The sequence below is a fragment of the Fulvia fulva genome, chromosome 9 (assembly GCF_020509005.1).
Source record: "Fulvia fulva chromosome 9, complete sequence".
In the NCBI taxonomy this organism is placed as follows: Eukaryota; Fungi; Ascomycota; class Dothideomycetes; order Mycosphaerellales; family Mycosphaerellaceae; genus Fulvia; species Fulvia fulva.
Genome location: NC_063020.1, coordinates 2,536,580 through 2,552,394, shown reverse-complemented (window position 1 = coordinate 2,552,394; position 15,815 = coordinate 2,536,580). Strand labels below are relative to the sequence as shown.

General features: G+C 53.0%; 4 protein-coding genes across 4 annotated transcripts; 2 read left to right on the top strand and 2 right to left on the bottom strand.

Moving 5' to 3' along the window:
- Position 1: 1 nt before the first annotated feature.
- On the bottom strand, positions 2 to 6,685 carry CLAFUR5_09384 (Adenylate cyclase; the record flags this gene model as incomplete). Its single annotated transcript, XM_047908532.1, has 3 exons — positions 2 to 5,428; positions 5,522 to 6,251; positions 6,525 to 6,685. The coding sequence occupies 3 exons, from the start codon at positions 6,683 to 6,685 to the stop codon at positions 2 to 4; spliced, it is 6,318 nt and encodes a 2,105-aa protein (XP_047766722.1).
- Positions 6,686 to 8,306: 1,621 nt separating this feature from the next.
- Positions 8,307 to 10,152, bottom strand: CLAFUR5_09383 (uncharacterized protein; the record flags this gene model as incomplete). Its single annotated transcript, XM_047908531.1, has 5 exons — positions 8,307 to 9,380; positions 9,435 to 9,785; positions 9,837 to 9,917; positions 9,971 to 10,040; positions 10,103 to 10,152. The coding sequence occupies 5 exons, from the start codon at positions 10,150 to 10,152 to the stop codon at positions 8,307 to 8,309; spliced, it is 1,626 nt and encodes a 541-aa protein (XP_047765892.1).
- A 753-nt stretch (positions 10,153 to 10,905) lies between these two features.
- On the top strand, positions 10,906 to 12,230 carry CLAFUR5_09382 (putative sugar phosphate/phosphate translocator; the record flags this gene model as incomplete). Its single annotated transcript, XM_047908530.1, has 3 exons — positions 10,906 to 11,328; positions 11,381 to 11,788; positions 11,847 to 12,230. 3 exons carry the CDS (start codon positions 10,906 to 10,908, stop codon positions 12,228 to 12,230), a joined length of 1,215 nt encoding a protein of 404 aa, XP_047765890.1.
- A 1,142-nt stretch (positions 12,231 to 13,372) lies between these two features.
- On the top strand, positions 13,373 to 15,066 carry CLAFUR5_09381 (uncharacterized protein; the record flags this gene model as incomplete). The annotated part of the gene is made up of 6 exons (XM_047908529.1): positions 13,373 to 13,603; positions 13,658 to 13,700; positions 13,759 to 13,776; positions 13,828 to 13,939; positions 13,992 to 14,247; positions 14,305 to 15,066. 6 exons carry the CDS (start codon positions 13,373 to 13,375, stop codon positions 15,064 to 15,066), a joined length of 1,422 nt encoding a protein of 473 aa, XP_047765895.1.
- Between the last annotated feature and the right edge of the window lie 749 nt (positions 15,067 to 15,815).

The following is a 15,815-nucleotide window of genomic DNA, read 5'->3' as shown; positions in this document are numbered from 1 at the left end:
ATTAGGAGGGCGCCATCTCAAATTCCTGCTCTTCCGCTTGACTTCTCAGACTCTTCAACTCTTCCAGCTTTGACCCGAGGTCACCGAGGATGTCCAGCATCGGGCAGGCCTGGTTCAGAATGCCGTTCTTGAACGGCTTGACCATGTTCCTCACTGCCAGCGTCGTAACACAAGTCTCAATTCTACTAATCTGATGCTCGACAAAGTTGACGAGGAAGCGATCTGTGATTTCTCCACCACCATTCTTGATCTTCTCCAACAGTGCCGTCTCCGGGTTCCGTAAGCTGCGCGCGCCTGTGTTCTCAAGAGTGCTGCAGAGCATTTCCAGGCGAAGACTGACATTCCAGAGATCCCAGACATTGTCCGTGTCAATGGTGAGCTGGCTGTTCTGCGTCTTCTTCGCTTGCGACTCTTGCTGCATTCGGCTCTCCGCCTCTGCTTTTTGCTGTTGCACGATCAAACGTGATGCGAGGGAGTGCGGGTACATCAAGTAGATGTACTCTGGGTTTTCAAGTCCCTTCAGTGTCCGCTGGCCTAGGTCCTTGACTTCGAAGCCTTGGCTGCTGAGGGAGCGGAGTTCGCGGCGGATCGTCTGGCTGAGCACATCGTCACTAAGGGTGTCCTCTGAGCCGGTTGAGCCAGTACGATCAGATTCGATGTGGCTCTCGAGCATTCGCTGTACTTCCTGGATGAAGTCGGAGGATACACAGATCTGACCTCCATCTGCCACACTCTCAATCCTTGCTGCTCGGTTGACCATGGGGCCAAAGTAGTCCATGCGCTTGGTGACTGGGTCGATCTCGCACACTGGTCGTCCCCAATGTATACCCATACGAACGCTTAAACCTCGGAAGATGGTGTTCCCGTCGGCGTCTTGCATCTCCTCGCCGTGTACGCTGTTGAGAATCTCTTGCGGCCACTGCACTTCAAGCAGCTGGCTTTGGATAGTGAAGCACCACAATAGAGCACTGGTGACAGTGGGGAAAGCGACCATGAAGGCATCGCCTTCGGTCTTCACTTCATATCCCCCAATGATTCTCAGATGTCGTCTCATGACCTCGTTGTGCATCTTGATTGCGGACTGCATGGCGATGGGATATGTCTCCCACAAGATCGTGCTGTTCTTGATGTCTGTGAAGACGAGTGTGACTTCGCCAGTAGGAGCGTCGACCTCCTGGTCGAGACGTGCAAGCTTTTGATCTCCAACGGCATCCCTTCCACGCTTGGCTTTGCGTACAGTCGTGAAGTAGTCATCAGGCGAACCTGAAGGACCCATGCTCATACTATGGGTCCTAAAGCGTGCCTTCTCTCTCTTTCGGAGGTCGCTGACCCCCACGATCATCACCATGATTTTGCCTGTCGCACCAAACGCAATGGCGAGGTCACGTAGCTTCTGCGCAGCGCGCATCAAGTCGCTCCGCTCTTGCCGAGCAACATCGACAGCGAAGTCAGGCGTCAGATAGTCCCATAGCTCTCGCGAAGCTAGCAGAATCATCTCGTCGGAGTCTTTGATGTCTATCCTGCTGACATGCGGCGCTGCGATCATGCAGGGAGTCAGTTGGACGAATCCAAAAGCTCTGGAGACATCAATCTGGTCGTTGAGTTTTCCTTGTCTTGACACGAAGCCACCAGCTTCTCGAATGCGTTGCCGTTCCGGTGCTTCAGCAGGATCGTGTTTGCGCGTAATGACTCTGTGACTACCTTCGGACTGTATGAGAAGGCACTGTGCGTCGCCTATGTTTGACATGTACAGCTCCATGCCGCGCAGGTACATGACGGTCGCAGTACTGCCAGAGTTCAGGTCATCGTCACCAAGCTCGGGTCCAGAGATGCTGCCGCGATGGACAAGGGCACTGCTCGCATGGTCTCGGGCGTCGATGCCTTGATTAGCGGCTGTAGCGAGCTCCTTGTTGAGGCCCAGGTACGTTCGGCGTAAAGCATCGAGAGGGGTCTCGTCCTGTGGCAACTTCTCGATCTCCTCGATGAAGTAATGCTTGAACTTCTCGTGCAGAAATTTGGCGATCTTGCTGCCTCCAGAAGACAGTGACTGCCCATCAAAAAGACCAATGAGTGCTTCATCCTCATGCCCACGGAAGCGCGGGACTACCATATCCAGAGTCGACAAGTGCTCGTTCCGCCCAAGAGTGTCCGCCATCCCATAAGGCATCGTGTTGCCGATGACAGAGCCAGCAAGCCGGACACGCCGGTCGGGTGCCTGATCTGGCACGGAGGGAATGGTCAATGTCACGTCCATCAAGCCCAGAATACGAAGGTTGATCAACGAGGAGAAATCAGTCAGGTCGCGCTGATCTCTACCATTGTTTGTTTGCGAGCTTGGCTTTATCTCTAGACGTTTGTTGCCGGACAAATTGAGATACCGCAGTTGTCGATTCCAGTTCCAGTTCCAGTCATACGGCCAATTTGAGACATTGTACTTCAGGAGATTGCTGCCGACATCTAGAATTGCCAGCCTTTGAACTTTGCCAAGCTCGGCAGGCAGTACCTGGAACTTGTTATTGTTGAGATGAAGCACTTTCAACGACGAGCTCTCTTCGAAGTCCTCGGACGGAATCGATGTCAGATCGTTTCCGGACAGATAGAGCTCGGTTAAGTAGGTCCATTTCCTGATGGTACGAGGTGGCACATCATACAGCTGATTGTATGACAGATTGAGAATACGCAACTCCGGAAGCAGTACAAGCTCATTGAAGACGTCATCCTCGAGTCGATTGTCGGCCAGGAAGAGGTGTCGGAGAGACGTCGAGAACGTTGCTGCGAGTCTACCGGACAGCGTTGAGTCTTTTCGCGATGCTCCTGTGGGTGTGATGGTGCCTGCACTGCTGGCCGTGCTGGTGCGTCCGACGCTCGGCGTCTTCGCCGAATTGTATGAGACCACTGACCCCTTCCGCGACGCCGTGCCTGACGGCGAGCCAGCACTACTAAGGCCGCTGGAAGCTTGGCTAGGTCGACGGAGTTGGAAGTCTTCGAGTCTACCGAGTTCCTCGAACTCCGGACTTGTGCTGGGTATCTGGCTGGGTGTCATGATAAAGTTTGTCTCTGGCAGAGGTGGGAGAGGAGCCCCAGGCTTGGGAAAGTCTGCCAGCACATTTGAAGATACATTGAGAGTCTCCAGACGTTTCGCGAACCAAATTTCGGGTGGCAGAAGGCCTAGGTTGTTTTCTCTGACGTCCAGGTATCGCAGCTCGGTCAAGCGACCGATCTCTGCAGGTAGCCGGCTGAGCTCGTTCTTCGCTATGCTGAGATACTCCAGCTTTGACAACAATCCAAAATGCGGAGACAACGACACAAAGTGGTTCTTACTGATGGTAAGCTTCGTGAGATTTTGAATCTTCATGAAAAGTGCATCCGGCAAACGAGACAACTTGGCCGACGCCAGGTTCAGGACGGACAAGGTCGGAACAGGCATGTTCAGATCGAAGTTCGTCACTGGGTTGTGATTAAGGAACAGAACCTTGAGACAGTGAAACGTGCCCTCAAACTGCGAAACAGAGTTGTGGCCAAGCATGAGGGCTTCCAGCCTCGGGAGCTGTGATATGACGTTGATGTCAGATATCGCGTTGAAGCGGGCATCGATCTCGCGCAGATTCTCAAGGGCGCAGAAGGATGGATCGAAGGGTCCTGACAGTCTGTTGTTCGTTGCCCATAGTCGTTCCAGATTCGTAAGCGTCGAGATGTCACCAAATGTAGCGATCGAGTTGAAGCTAACATCCAGGTCCACCAACGTAGTCAGCTCCCGAAGTGGCGCTGGAAACTCCACCAGAGAGTTGGAAGAAAGATTCAGACTTCGCAGTGCACGAAATGCACCAAAGGATGAAGGCACTGAGGTGAGCATGTTGTTCGATAGCTTCAGACTCAGCAGACCCTGCAGTTTGTTCAGCTCGGCGTGTTCGAGCTGTTCCAACCTGTTGTTCGAAACGTCTAAGGTGGTAAGCCTGTTGGCTAGTGACAGACTTGGTGGCAGCCTCCATGCTTCATTGCTCGTGAACTTGATCTCACGCAATTGCGAGCAGCTTTGGACGAAGTCCTTTGGTACGTCAAGTGTCAGGTTTCGTGATAGATTGAGAGTGATGATTTCGGTCGCCTTTTGGTACAGTGTGATGGGTATTGTGATCAGATTTCGTCCAGATAGATCGATATGATTGAACCGCTGCATCTTGTTGAATCCAGGATCCCGTTCCAGACTAGAGTATCCGGACATCTTGGATGGCAAGAAGGTGAATCGACAGAGATAGCCATGATCCTCTCGGCCTAGCTCATCGAGCTTGTCGTTCTGCTGATAGCCTACCATTTCCAGCAGGCGTTTCTGCATGACCAGCGGCCTCTCGCCAGGAGACAGTTGACGACTTGTATCCTGCTTGCGCATCACAATTTGATACTTGTCGAGCTCGTCTTGCAGGAACGTCTTCTTCGCCATCATCGAGATGAGTTCAGCGGCGGTGGTATTCAGACTCGCAGATATGACGGCAAAGGTGCTGTCAGCTCGAAAGATTCGCATAAAGAACATTGGACCTGGATCATCATCCCTTGGTACATCTCCAAGCTCATCGAGCTCAGTTAGCCTGCGCATATTCTCGTCGGCAATCTTGCTGACCGCCCAGCTCTCTGGTGCATCCCAAGCACCCTTCTCTTCGCTCTGGGCTTCCGGCTGAGGCTGTTCGGGCGGCCACCCAGTGTAGATTTCGTTAGATGGAGGGGTCATCGGTGGTTGTCTGTGATCAATAATGCCCTCCATATGTGACATGTCCGTATCGAGGTGCCATAATGCATCAGCGGCCGGATCGTGTGGTGCATTGGGGTCCTTGATTCTATTGAAGTCCGCCGCATTGTCGGTAGTCTTCTTACTCTTGAAAGGCAGCCGGCTATGCTCCTTCTTCTGTGTCGCAGCTGCTGCGCCATTGGCATTGTCTCCTTTGCTGCCTCTTGGCTTGGATGGCCCCACCGATTTACTGTCAGAGCGAGGTTTGGTGATTGCAGGCTGTAGTGTGGGTAACGATGTGACTGAATTGGATTGCAGCGTCTCTGGTCTGGCTCGATCGTTCTTGTGGCGACCAGTGACTCGATCGAAGATGGACCTCTTATGGCCGGCACCACTGGGCGACTGCTGATGCGTTTGCTGACTTTGGGTACTATGTGCGCTTGGGGCAGGACTTGTGGATCTTGTAGCTTTCAAATTCAGGGCTGATGACATCGCCGAGCGTTGATCACCATCTCCACGGCGCATGATATTGAATGACTGTTCGCGGCTGGTTGAAGGTCGCAGTGGGAAGCCAGTGCTGTGCTTTTCGTCAGTACTACGATTGTGCCTGTGTCCTGGCAAGTGCAGGCGCGATGCCGTCGAGTTCTTCGCCGTGCGGCCATTGGAAGACTGGTCAGGAAAGAACGAGTTGTTTGTGCCGGGAGGCGCATTCTACTACGTGTCAGCCATTGCTACATGTATTCACAAGCAGCCGGCATCCCGAATGTGGCCGCGCCAAGCAAGCCCGAGGACAAAGTCACCTACCTCTGCATCCTGATATATCCATGGCGTGACTTCACTGCTCGGCTGAGGTGCTGGCGTTCTGGGTCGTGACCCACTTGAAGGACTCGGAGGGCCACTGCGCATCATCGCTTCGTTCATGGAGTTGTTGCGGTTCCCGCCAGTTCCACCGCCAGGCGCAAAGGGCGGCAGTTGCCCATGAAGCATCGAGCTCGTTTCCGAGTTCTGCCTGCTGCCACTACTCGGCCCATCAGAAATAGCATCACGAGGATCCTCACCAAAGAAACCTTGCAGCTTCTTATGCATGCGCCCACTTATACTATTCTTCGCTGAACCTATCGACGAGACAGTCGTTGCACTAGCTATTGACGGCCTTCGATCTTCACTGTCACCTGGGAACCCCATTGCACCTCCTGGCGTAAATCGTGGCGATACCTGGCCCAGGTCTTCGGTGGAGTCGTTGTAGAAGCTGCCGCTGAAGACTGACTGCGGCATTTGCGGTGCTCGATCATTGTCGTTGTTGTTGTTGTTGTTGTTGTTGTCGTCGTTACTACCCCAGGGTGTCATCGTATGCGCAGCGGAGTTGGCAGTTGGTGGATGTCGACTGATCGAAGGAATGTTCTGGTGGGAGGTCGGCGTGGTGTCTTCCCAAGGTGTGATGTCGACGCGCGCATTGCTGGCGCGAGCATTCTGAGGCGCCGATCTAGGGACGATGGTGCTGGGCGAGACCTCTTGTGAATCTTGCCGTTCGAGTCTGAGAGGGGGGCTATAGTTAGCTATCATGTCTTGCATAGTCCAAGCCTGCACGGCCTGAAGATTGCGCGCCACGACCACGACCCGGCAAGCTGCATGTTTCCCTGATCGCCACGCAACGCTTGTACACATAACTCGTCCATCTTCCACATGTCGCCTCCACATGCCATCTCATACCCCGGCTCCGATCAACATGCAGCCCGCCGAGCTCTCCAGATCCGTCGCGCGCGCGCATCTCCGGCCTCAGCTCCATGACGCACGGGTGCTCACATACTTCTGTCGATTGATGTGCAGCTTCTGCGGTGCCAGTATCACCGAGCTAAAGCTGCCAAAGGGCCCTCTGATCGTGTCGTTGCTTCTCGTCGAGTCGGCACCAGTCGAGCCATGGCGCTGTCCGTCGGAGGAGCTGCTGTTGCTGCTGCCGCGAAGGGTCATCCTCCTTCTGGATCCAGTCTCCTACATCAGTCCATGGATGGTTGTGATTGTGTGCAGCTCAGCATCGCCAGCCGGAATCGTTCTGCGCCCAGTAGTCGTCACATTCGCGTCCTGGTGTTACCGTCTGGCAAGAAACAAGCACGGGCTGTCTCGATATGCGTCGATGCGGCGGGCAATGCACGGGCGACAGGCTAGGCGCGGCCCGTTGATGTTAGTGCAAGCAGTTCAAGCCTTCACAAGCGAAACCGCTGTTGGATCATATGTATGTACAAAGAACGCTGAACAAGCAGCGGAACGATGAACGACAAGGTGAAGTGCAGCAGTAAGCGGTCGCTGCAAACTTACCAACCTGCCCAGCACGATCGGTGTGTAGCAAATAAAAGCAAAGCTTCCACATCACAGCTGTCGCATCCGAGGCGAGGCGAGACAATCTCCTGCACCACTCCTTCACTCTCCAAGCCCTGCATTCAAGATCTGGACAAGCAGCTCAATGCCCTCTCAAATCGCTCGCAACTCCTCAGTACACGACGTTAGAACTATACCGTATATGTACCACTCCACGCCTACACCTCTATCCGATGCTTGCTGCGCTCACCATCGGCTCACTACTCCCGAAGCATTGACAACCTCCAGGTCCTCGACCCGATCCCGACATGCCGTTGAACGAACCGGCGGATTCCCTGTCCTAGCTCCACAAAACCCCCAGCTGCTCCATCCCCACCCGGGGCCACGCTCACGAGTCACGACAAAGAAAGCGAGCTGCACGAGCATCTGTGCGTTGGATGTCCTACATACTCGGACTACCAGCCCGTGCATCGCCTGCATTCCTTGGGACATTGAACAGCTCGCTCCTACGAGCTTGGCGAGACGCGCAATAGTGACCACTTTCAAGACATCAGGCAGCAAGCCACTCTTAGATCAGGTAATCAGGCTGGCTACACGCCCACGTCATGTGCAGGACTCTCTACTCCGAGCCTGTATTCCGGACTGCAAGAACAGGCTCGATACCAGGTATTCGTTCGCCTCAAGATGCCTCGACTCATCCACTGAATGCCGTGCCGCTTCTACTCACTTGGCTTCAGTACATCCCTAGTACCGATTATGTACCTTGAACGAACACTGGTTAGGACAATAACCAACATCTGAAGCAGTGCGTGTTCGTTGAGGGCATGCTGGCTCCAAGTTGAAATTTTTTTCTATTCATCTAACGGATTCATGCCATCCTCTAGCGATCTTGTTGTCTTCTAAGCCATAATGCGTCTAGAACACAACCGCTGTTGACAACTTTACAATGCCCATCACAACTCCTTTCGTGGTATATAATGCCGCGTTGAACCAAGCGTTCCCAGACCAAATCTAAGCCAGACATCTCTTTGTATCTTTCCGTCACTTCCGTTGCGTTCTGGCTGTCGATATACCGCCAGTGGCTTTTTGGTCGCCATACCCTAGAAGGTTGTCGCTCGATCAGGGCAGCATCGTCGGATCTCCCAAGTCGTCGGCCCGATGCTTGCGACTCTGGCGACGGCGGTTCGCTTCGTGGCACATCAAGGGTGCTTTCGGCGGTACTGAAAGAAAATCTTCGTTGATCGCTAGACGCACCTCCAGCCCATTTGGGTCCAGTCTATGGGTTCTGCGCTGGTGCTGGTCGGATGGGGATACCGTTCGCACTGCCGTTGGCGTTGTTGTTCAACTTATTCTTGCTGAACATCTGTGCACCGTCAACCAGTCTGCGCTCGGCGTTGGCTCGGCTGTTGACGAAGTCAGGGTAGTTGAGCGTGAGCTCCACGGCGCCGTTTACGATGTTGTCAGTAGCCTCCACACCCAGCATGAAGCTGTGGTCCTGGTTGCCAACTTCGTATCTCCAGCTACCGAAACGACCACGCGACCAGATGCCTTGGTCCTGGAGCTTAGGCAGAAGCTGCTTAAGCACGCCCTCACGCTCGAGCGATGGTGTGGGGTAACCGTGGTCGAAGCGGCGGTGGTAGGTCGAGACGATTTCGTCATCTGGCTTGATCATCTCGGTGTTGACAAGGCCCTGGATGCAGTCCTTGAGCAGGTTCTCCTGGTCGACTGGCTTCATGCTGGACTCGGAAACCTCCAACATGATGGACCAGTATGGACCCTCCTTTTCGGAGCTGTCGGATGGCTTGCTGCCGTCGGCAAGTTGCTGAGTCGCAAGCTTCCTCGATGCCTGTGGCTGGTTGTTTGGCGAGTAGTTGGAGAAGATGGTTGCCCGGTAGAATGGGCAGTTGTCCTCTGGGAAGTAAAGCCAGCACTTGTCGCCGATGCGCTCTGGACGGGCACCACGAAGACCAACACCGATGACGTGGGTTGTGCTGTAGAAAAGACCCTTGCTGAGCTTGGTGAGCTCCTCATCCTTCATGGCTTCGACAAGGTAGTCGACAGACATGGTCGAGATGAGCTTCTGGTAGTTGACAGTGGTGCCGTCCCCTAGCAGCACACGGTTGTTCTCCGCATCGACGAGCTGGACCTCACCGTGCTTGCCGAAACGAGTCCTCTCCTTGGGAAGGGTGTTTGCAAGGCTGATCCAGATGTTGCCAGTACCACCGTGTGCTGGGAAGCGGAAAGTGGCATTTGGACCCCAGTTGCCTGCAGCCTTGTTGAGCACAACGTTGGTGGTGACGCGCTTGAGATCTGGTGCTGCGACACGCTCCCCGAGCCATGCGCATTGCATCTATGTCCATCGTCAGCCACCCCGCCTGTGTCGTTCCTTCCCATTTCTGCTCACCTTTGTGGTTGGCACAGCCCAAACCTTGTAGTTGTATGGCCTCATGAATGCATCCGCGATACCCTGACCCATCTGTCTCATGATCCACTCGTCGAAGTTTTGTGGCTTGTCCTTGGCGACTCTTGCCTCGAGAGCGGCATCGATCATACCCTCCAAGCAAACGACCTGGTCCTCCTTCGGCAGCCTCGAAAGGTTGTTCTGGAATGGGTACTCGACCCATGTGTTCTTGTAGCGGACGTAGGAGATACGCTGGTGGGAGTACCAGTCAGAGTCGTTGGGGAGGGCCTCGTCAATGCAGTCGTCGAAGTATTTGTAGTGGGAGAAGATAACGTGGCCACCGACATCGTAGAGCTGGAAGAAGTCAGTATTCGCGCGGGTTTGCTATTGCTGTAGTAGAGATACAAAGCCTTCTGGGGTGACATCTGTAGAAGCGAGACCACCTGGGACCTCGTTCGAGTCGACTATGAGCCACTCTGGGCCATTCTGCCTCGAGTCAGTGCAATGCTTGCTGTAGATTCTGCCCGAGCATTGCTTACGATCTGGTTGAGACGCTTTGCAGCACCAAGACCGGTAGGACCGGCGCCAATGACAAGAACATCGACGTTGCTGTTGGCAATGCGTATCAGTACACGCGGCAAAAGCCAGCACGGAGGGGTGATTCGGCATACATTTCTTGACCATTGGCCTTGGAGATCTGACGCTTGTGACCGGATGCCATTGTGAGGGTAGAAGTAGTGATGGCAGGTAGCAGCGAGGGTGTGCAGCAAAGAGTGTGTAGCGAAGAGAAGAAATGTAGCGTGTGTAGATCTGAATGTTGACTGACCTGACCGCCACACACTTTTGGCGACGCTGCAGGGTCTCGAAGCACTGGCCCTCACGAAAGGTGAAACGCGTAGGCTGTAGCTGCTACTTTGAAGCACACCAATCACAGCACCGCTGCACGCCACTATCCAGGAGAAATGCATCGAGTCTGATAGCGCAGGAACACAGCATCGTATCGTCCGCCTGACAGTATGTTTCCATCCCAAGCTGAAATGGCATGTCCGATGATATGGAGCAAGCAATGCAGCAATCGTAGTGTAAACATGAACATCGTAGCCGTGTCACTTCGTCGTTAGCGCACTCAACCAGCCGCTCCATCAGAGTTCGGTGCCGCCGCTGCAAGAAAGCTTGCGTGGAGGCTGATGTAATCATGTAAGGAGTGCCGATAATAGCCCAAGTGCTCTATCGCTTCGCCAAATTATTGACACTCTTGCTCTCACGCGTTCTTCCATTCCATACACTCGACAGGTCTCACTGCGCGGCCAATCACTCCTTTCTTCGTTTGTATCTTTCTAATCACCCTTCGTGCAACACACCGGAAGCAAGTCCCTGCGTAGGCTCAGCTTGTGAACAGCTTCCAACGTTCCAACCCCTCCATCGCGATCACTCAGACCGCACACGAGCGACGACCACCATCACCACAGCCGCGATGAACGAGAAGGAGAGACAATCTGGCGAGCAGCCACGGGACACCCAAGAGCCTGTACTGCCTACAGTCAACCCGGAAACGAAGCAACCAGAGCCCGCGAAGGCAGGACTGCACCCGGCATTCTACATCGCAACATGGATCTCGCTCTCGTCCAGTGTCATCATCTTCAACAAGTGGATCCTAGACACGGCAGGCTTCAGATACCCAATCGTGCTTACAACATGGCATTTGGCATTTGCGACACTCATGACCCAGATCTTGGCACGAACGACGAAGACGCTGGATGGACGTAAGAAGGTCCCAATGACTGGCAAGATTTACCTGAGGGCGATCATGCCAATCGGTCTCATGTTCTCGCTGAGCTTGATCTGTGGTAACTTGACATACTTGTACCTGTCTGTCAGCTTCATTCAGATGTTGAAGGTACGTCCAGGAAACAAGTGTAAGCATTGGGTAATGAGCTGACCCTCCACAGGCTACCACACCAGTCGCTGTACTCATCGCATCCTGGATCTTCGGTGTTGCGCCTCCAAACTTGAAGACACTCGGCAACGTTTCCTTCATCGTGATCGGTGTCATCATTGCATCCTACGGCGAGATCAAGTTTGTCTTGACCGGATTTCTCTTCCAGGTTGGAGGTATCATCTTCGAGGCAACCCGTCTGGTCATGGTACAGCGATTACTTTCTAGCGCTGAGTTCAAGATGGACCCGCTTGTCTCGCTCTACTACTTCGCTCCGGCTTGTGCTATCATGAATGGCATTGTCGCGCTGCTCGTTGAAGTGCCAAAGATGAGCTTGGCAGATATCGAGAAGGTCGGCTACATTACTCTGCTTGTGAACGCCATGATTGCGTTCCTCTTGAACGTCTCGGTAGTGTTCCTGGTAAGTCTTAACACAGTCTGCGTGGTAATGAGCGGCGCTAATCATACCTCCACCTTAGATCGGCAAGACATCCTCCCTCGTCATGACTCTCTCGGGTGTTCTGAAGGATATTCTCCTCGTCGTGGCATCGATGGTCATCTTCCAAGACCCAGTCTCCGGCATCCAGGCATTCGGTTACTCGATCGCACTTGGGGGACTCGTCTACTACAAGCTCGGTGGTGAGAAGCTCAAGGAACACGCAGGACAAGCGCAGCGCGCCTGGGCAGACTACGGTGTCCGACATCCAGCACTCAGGAAGCTGCTTGTATTCGCTTTAATCCTCATCACTTTCTTCGCATTAGTGGGCGGCGCTAGCCAAAGTGGCTACGTGCCAGCAGCATACGACCCAAGCAAGCTCACAACCGATGCATACAAGCAATGGGCTGGCAAGACTGGGCAATAGATGATGAGGAGGCGTGACAGAGGTGGTTCGTGCGAGGTGGAGAAGAAATGGAAGAGCTCGGGCACAGCTATGAAGAGTGCGTTACGAAGAGGTTTTCCTTTGGTCATACGATAGATGGGGGCGCTATATACCATACTCTCTGGAGCGAAGCAAGCGATGGACTTGCTTGAGAAACTCTGCACGCTTGAGCGCTGTCAAAAGGCGTCAAAATAACGAAAGCTTTCGCACTCAAGCCCTGGGCACAATACTCCCGTGCCACAATCCTTGAATTTGGCTGCTGCCTTGGAAAACGTACTAATGGGAGCGACTGGTGATTGGAAGGCTGTTCTCAAGCGATGGCATGCTATCAAAGGAACATCGCTGCCACTATGCGTTGTTGAGCAATGCATTCTTGAAGCTTTTCGCAAAACACCTGCTACGTGTATATATGTAATATAATATGACTATCTATAACTATAACTTAGTTATAAGTTATACTAACTATAACTTTAGTTAACTATACAGTTTTATATATTCAGTTGCCAAAAGCGGACTAGCTTTGCTTCTGTTTCGCAGAGCATACAGTCCTGGGCATAGTTTTTACAATCCCTGTATTTACGCCAACCCCTTCCGGCTATCCATGTCCATCTCAGAAGGTGTTGCTACCTTCAATCTCACTATCAAGAATGGGCCAAGCTCACACCTGAGGACATACAACGTATATGCAAGAGTATGCGAGAACGCTGCGAGGCAGTAATAGCCAACAATGGAGGACACACCAGGTGGTGAGCTACGCCAAGCAGTGGATACATCCTTCCTAATGAGGAAAGGTGGAAGAACAGGGGTTGTAAAAACTATGCCCAGGACTGTAAAGTCACGCTCTTTCACACCCTTTGACTGCGTCCTGTCTAACACACTTCTCTTACTAAAGTAGTTTTCTTACTAAAGTAGTAAGGCGGTGTCTCGAAGTTTTCGCGTCTTGTCGCAAGTCGTGTCTCAATTCCTCTACAAGGCACTATATCAATTGATTGACGCCCAGACAACTTCAGCCGATCCCGAAACCTTCGTTTGTCGCGGCTGCCTCCGCAAAGTCGACATGGCACCTTCTCCCACGTCTAGAATACTACACGGATCACCTCACCTCGACACTGCCTGCCGCCGCTATGAACGGCAGCATCAGCACCTCATCCTACGCCTCGAGGCTTGAAGCTTTCCGAAAATCTGACGACGACCGCAACGCTCTAGTGGAAGAACTTATTAAAGCCTACGAGGACCTTAAGAAGAAACATGAACGTCTTAGCGACGACTACGAGAATGAGGTCTCCTCGAGACGTATGCATCAGAGCAAAGCCAAGGATCTGGAGATGAGCTTGGTTCAGCAGAAGCAGGCCATGGTGAGCTGCGCCGTTCACCATCTCGCTTCAGACTCGTACTGACACCAGTTGTAGGGATCTAACAATTTCGCTATGGTACTAATTGACGGCGATGGCGGTGAGTCAAGTCGCAGTCGTGTATCAAAGGACTCGAGCTGACATGTATCTTCTCACAGCCATCTTCCAAGACGCTCGTATGTGATCTCGGTGTACAGCTCTGCCAAGCATGGCTAACAAGTTTTCAGTATTGCAGAAAGGTAAAGACGGCGGCGCCGAAGCAGCGCATCTGCTCCACGCGCAGATTCAGAAGTACCTTAAGGAGATATACCCCGATGCGAATGTGTCCGACTGGAGCCTGTGAGTTCCTTATGCACGCACAACTCACCTGGGCATCACTAACACACCACAGCGTCGTCCATGTCGTATTAAATTTGCCAGACCTATCAACTGCTCTATCAGCGTCCGGAATCACCTCGACGATGGCTTATCTGGCAGAGTTTGGCCGCGGCTTTGGTGCCGCTCGACCACTCTTCAACTTCATTGATGTCGGTCGAGGCAAAGAACGGGCCGACCATAAGATTAGAGAGAGTCTTCGCCTTTACATGCCCCTTGCTCAGTGTAGACATGTCTTTTTCGGACCATGCCACGACAATGGCTACCTCAATGTGAGTATGACCCCAACGTCTAGCAACGTTGCCAGACGTGTCTAACATGTCTCACAGGACCTAGCACCTTACAGCGGTGACGCTGCAAATGCGGCTCGTTTAACTCTTATCGAGACCAGACCTGCTGAGCCAGGATTTTCGAGTCTTGGTTTGAAGCGCATGAAGGTCGAAAATGTCTTCAGAGAGCGCGATATCCCCAAGGCCGGCGCCCCCAGTATGACCTTGCCGATTCGCAAAGCGCCGACAATGCACTCCCCCGCTACATCATTCGCCCCCAGCTTTGCGAAGGAGCCAAGTCCAGTACGCTCCGAGGAAGACCGTTCGTCAACCGCTTCGCCGAACTCCTGGGCTGCCGTCGGCAAAAATGGTGTGGAGGACGGATTCGAGACCATCAGCATCGCGCCCAAGAAATCCAAGAAGATGAAGTACATCCTCTTGAATGCTGACGGCCAACGCATTGATGATCCTCTTGACAAGTTCGACGTTGAGTCGGTCAGAAGCTTCGACGAGAAGGTGCATGCAGCTGGAACCAATCTTTGCAACCAATATCACCTGAACGGAAACTGCCAGAACCCCTACTGCACCTTCAAGCACGGCTCCAAGCTGACTCAAGGCGAGCTTTTGATTCTGAAGCACAAGTCGCGTGGTCTCAAGTGTGCACAAGGTGTCCACTGCGAGAAGATTGACTGTTACCTTGGGCATCACTGCAAGTTCCAGACCGGCTGTACTGCACGAGGATGCAGATTTACGGATACGCATGGCATGGACCTGACGCCTGCAAGCAGATGGTATGAGGATGGGTCTGAGGAGTACATCTAGGCGAGATCCTCGTCATCATGTCGACTGCTGCTCTCAACAGTCGGACAGCTCGAAGGCCGAGTCTTGGGGAACGTAACGGGACGACCAGAATGCCAGCGTATGAATGAATTGGCTTTGACTGTCGCAAAGCTAACTTTGAATATAATATCTTAGTATCTTAACCAGAATCATTTGCGTTCACCGTCACTTCCCATTGATAGCAAGCTTCAGCCTCGATACGCGATAGTGATATACGACTATGTATAGCCACGGAGCAAAACATTCTTCGCTGGTACAACGGCACCGAGTGCGAACCATCACCTTACAGGATGCCCGATCGGGAGACATCAAACAGTGATGGATGCAGATACTCACATACGCCAAAGTAGCGCTGTACCGTTACACCAACGAGGACTGTCAAATGAACCGGTATTCTAAATGGGTATATTCCTTCACAAGCTGACATGCGCCCACGTTGCTCTGTCACATGCTCGTAGGTCGGTCACGCTATCAGACCAAGCTCACATGTTGACGCTCACATGTTGCTCCTGCATGCTCAGCTATATAATTGCACAGAATTTGCATGACCCCCGACAGTCGCCCTTGACACAATGGTGTAGTCCACCTGTGGAAGGAACGGACAGCCCGACTCTCGATGTGAAATTGCATCGGGCCTGGACCTCTTCCGCTCTTCATCATTCTGCCAAGGGTGATTGTTTTTTTTGTTTTTGCTTCACTAGTGCACCTCGACTAGGGAATCCTGACTCACT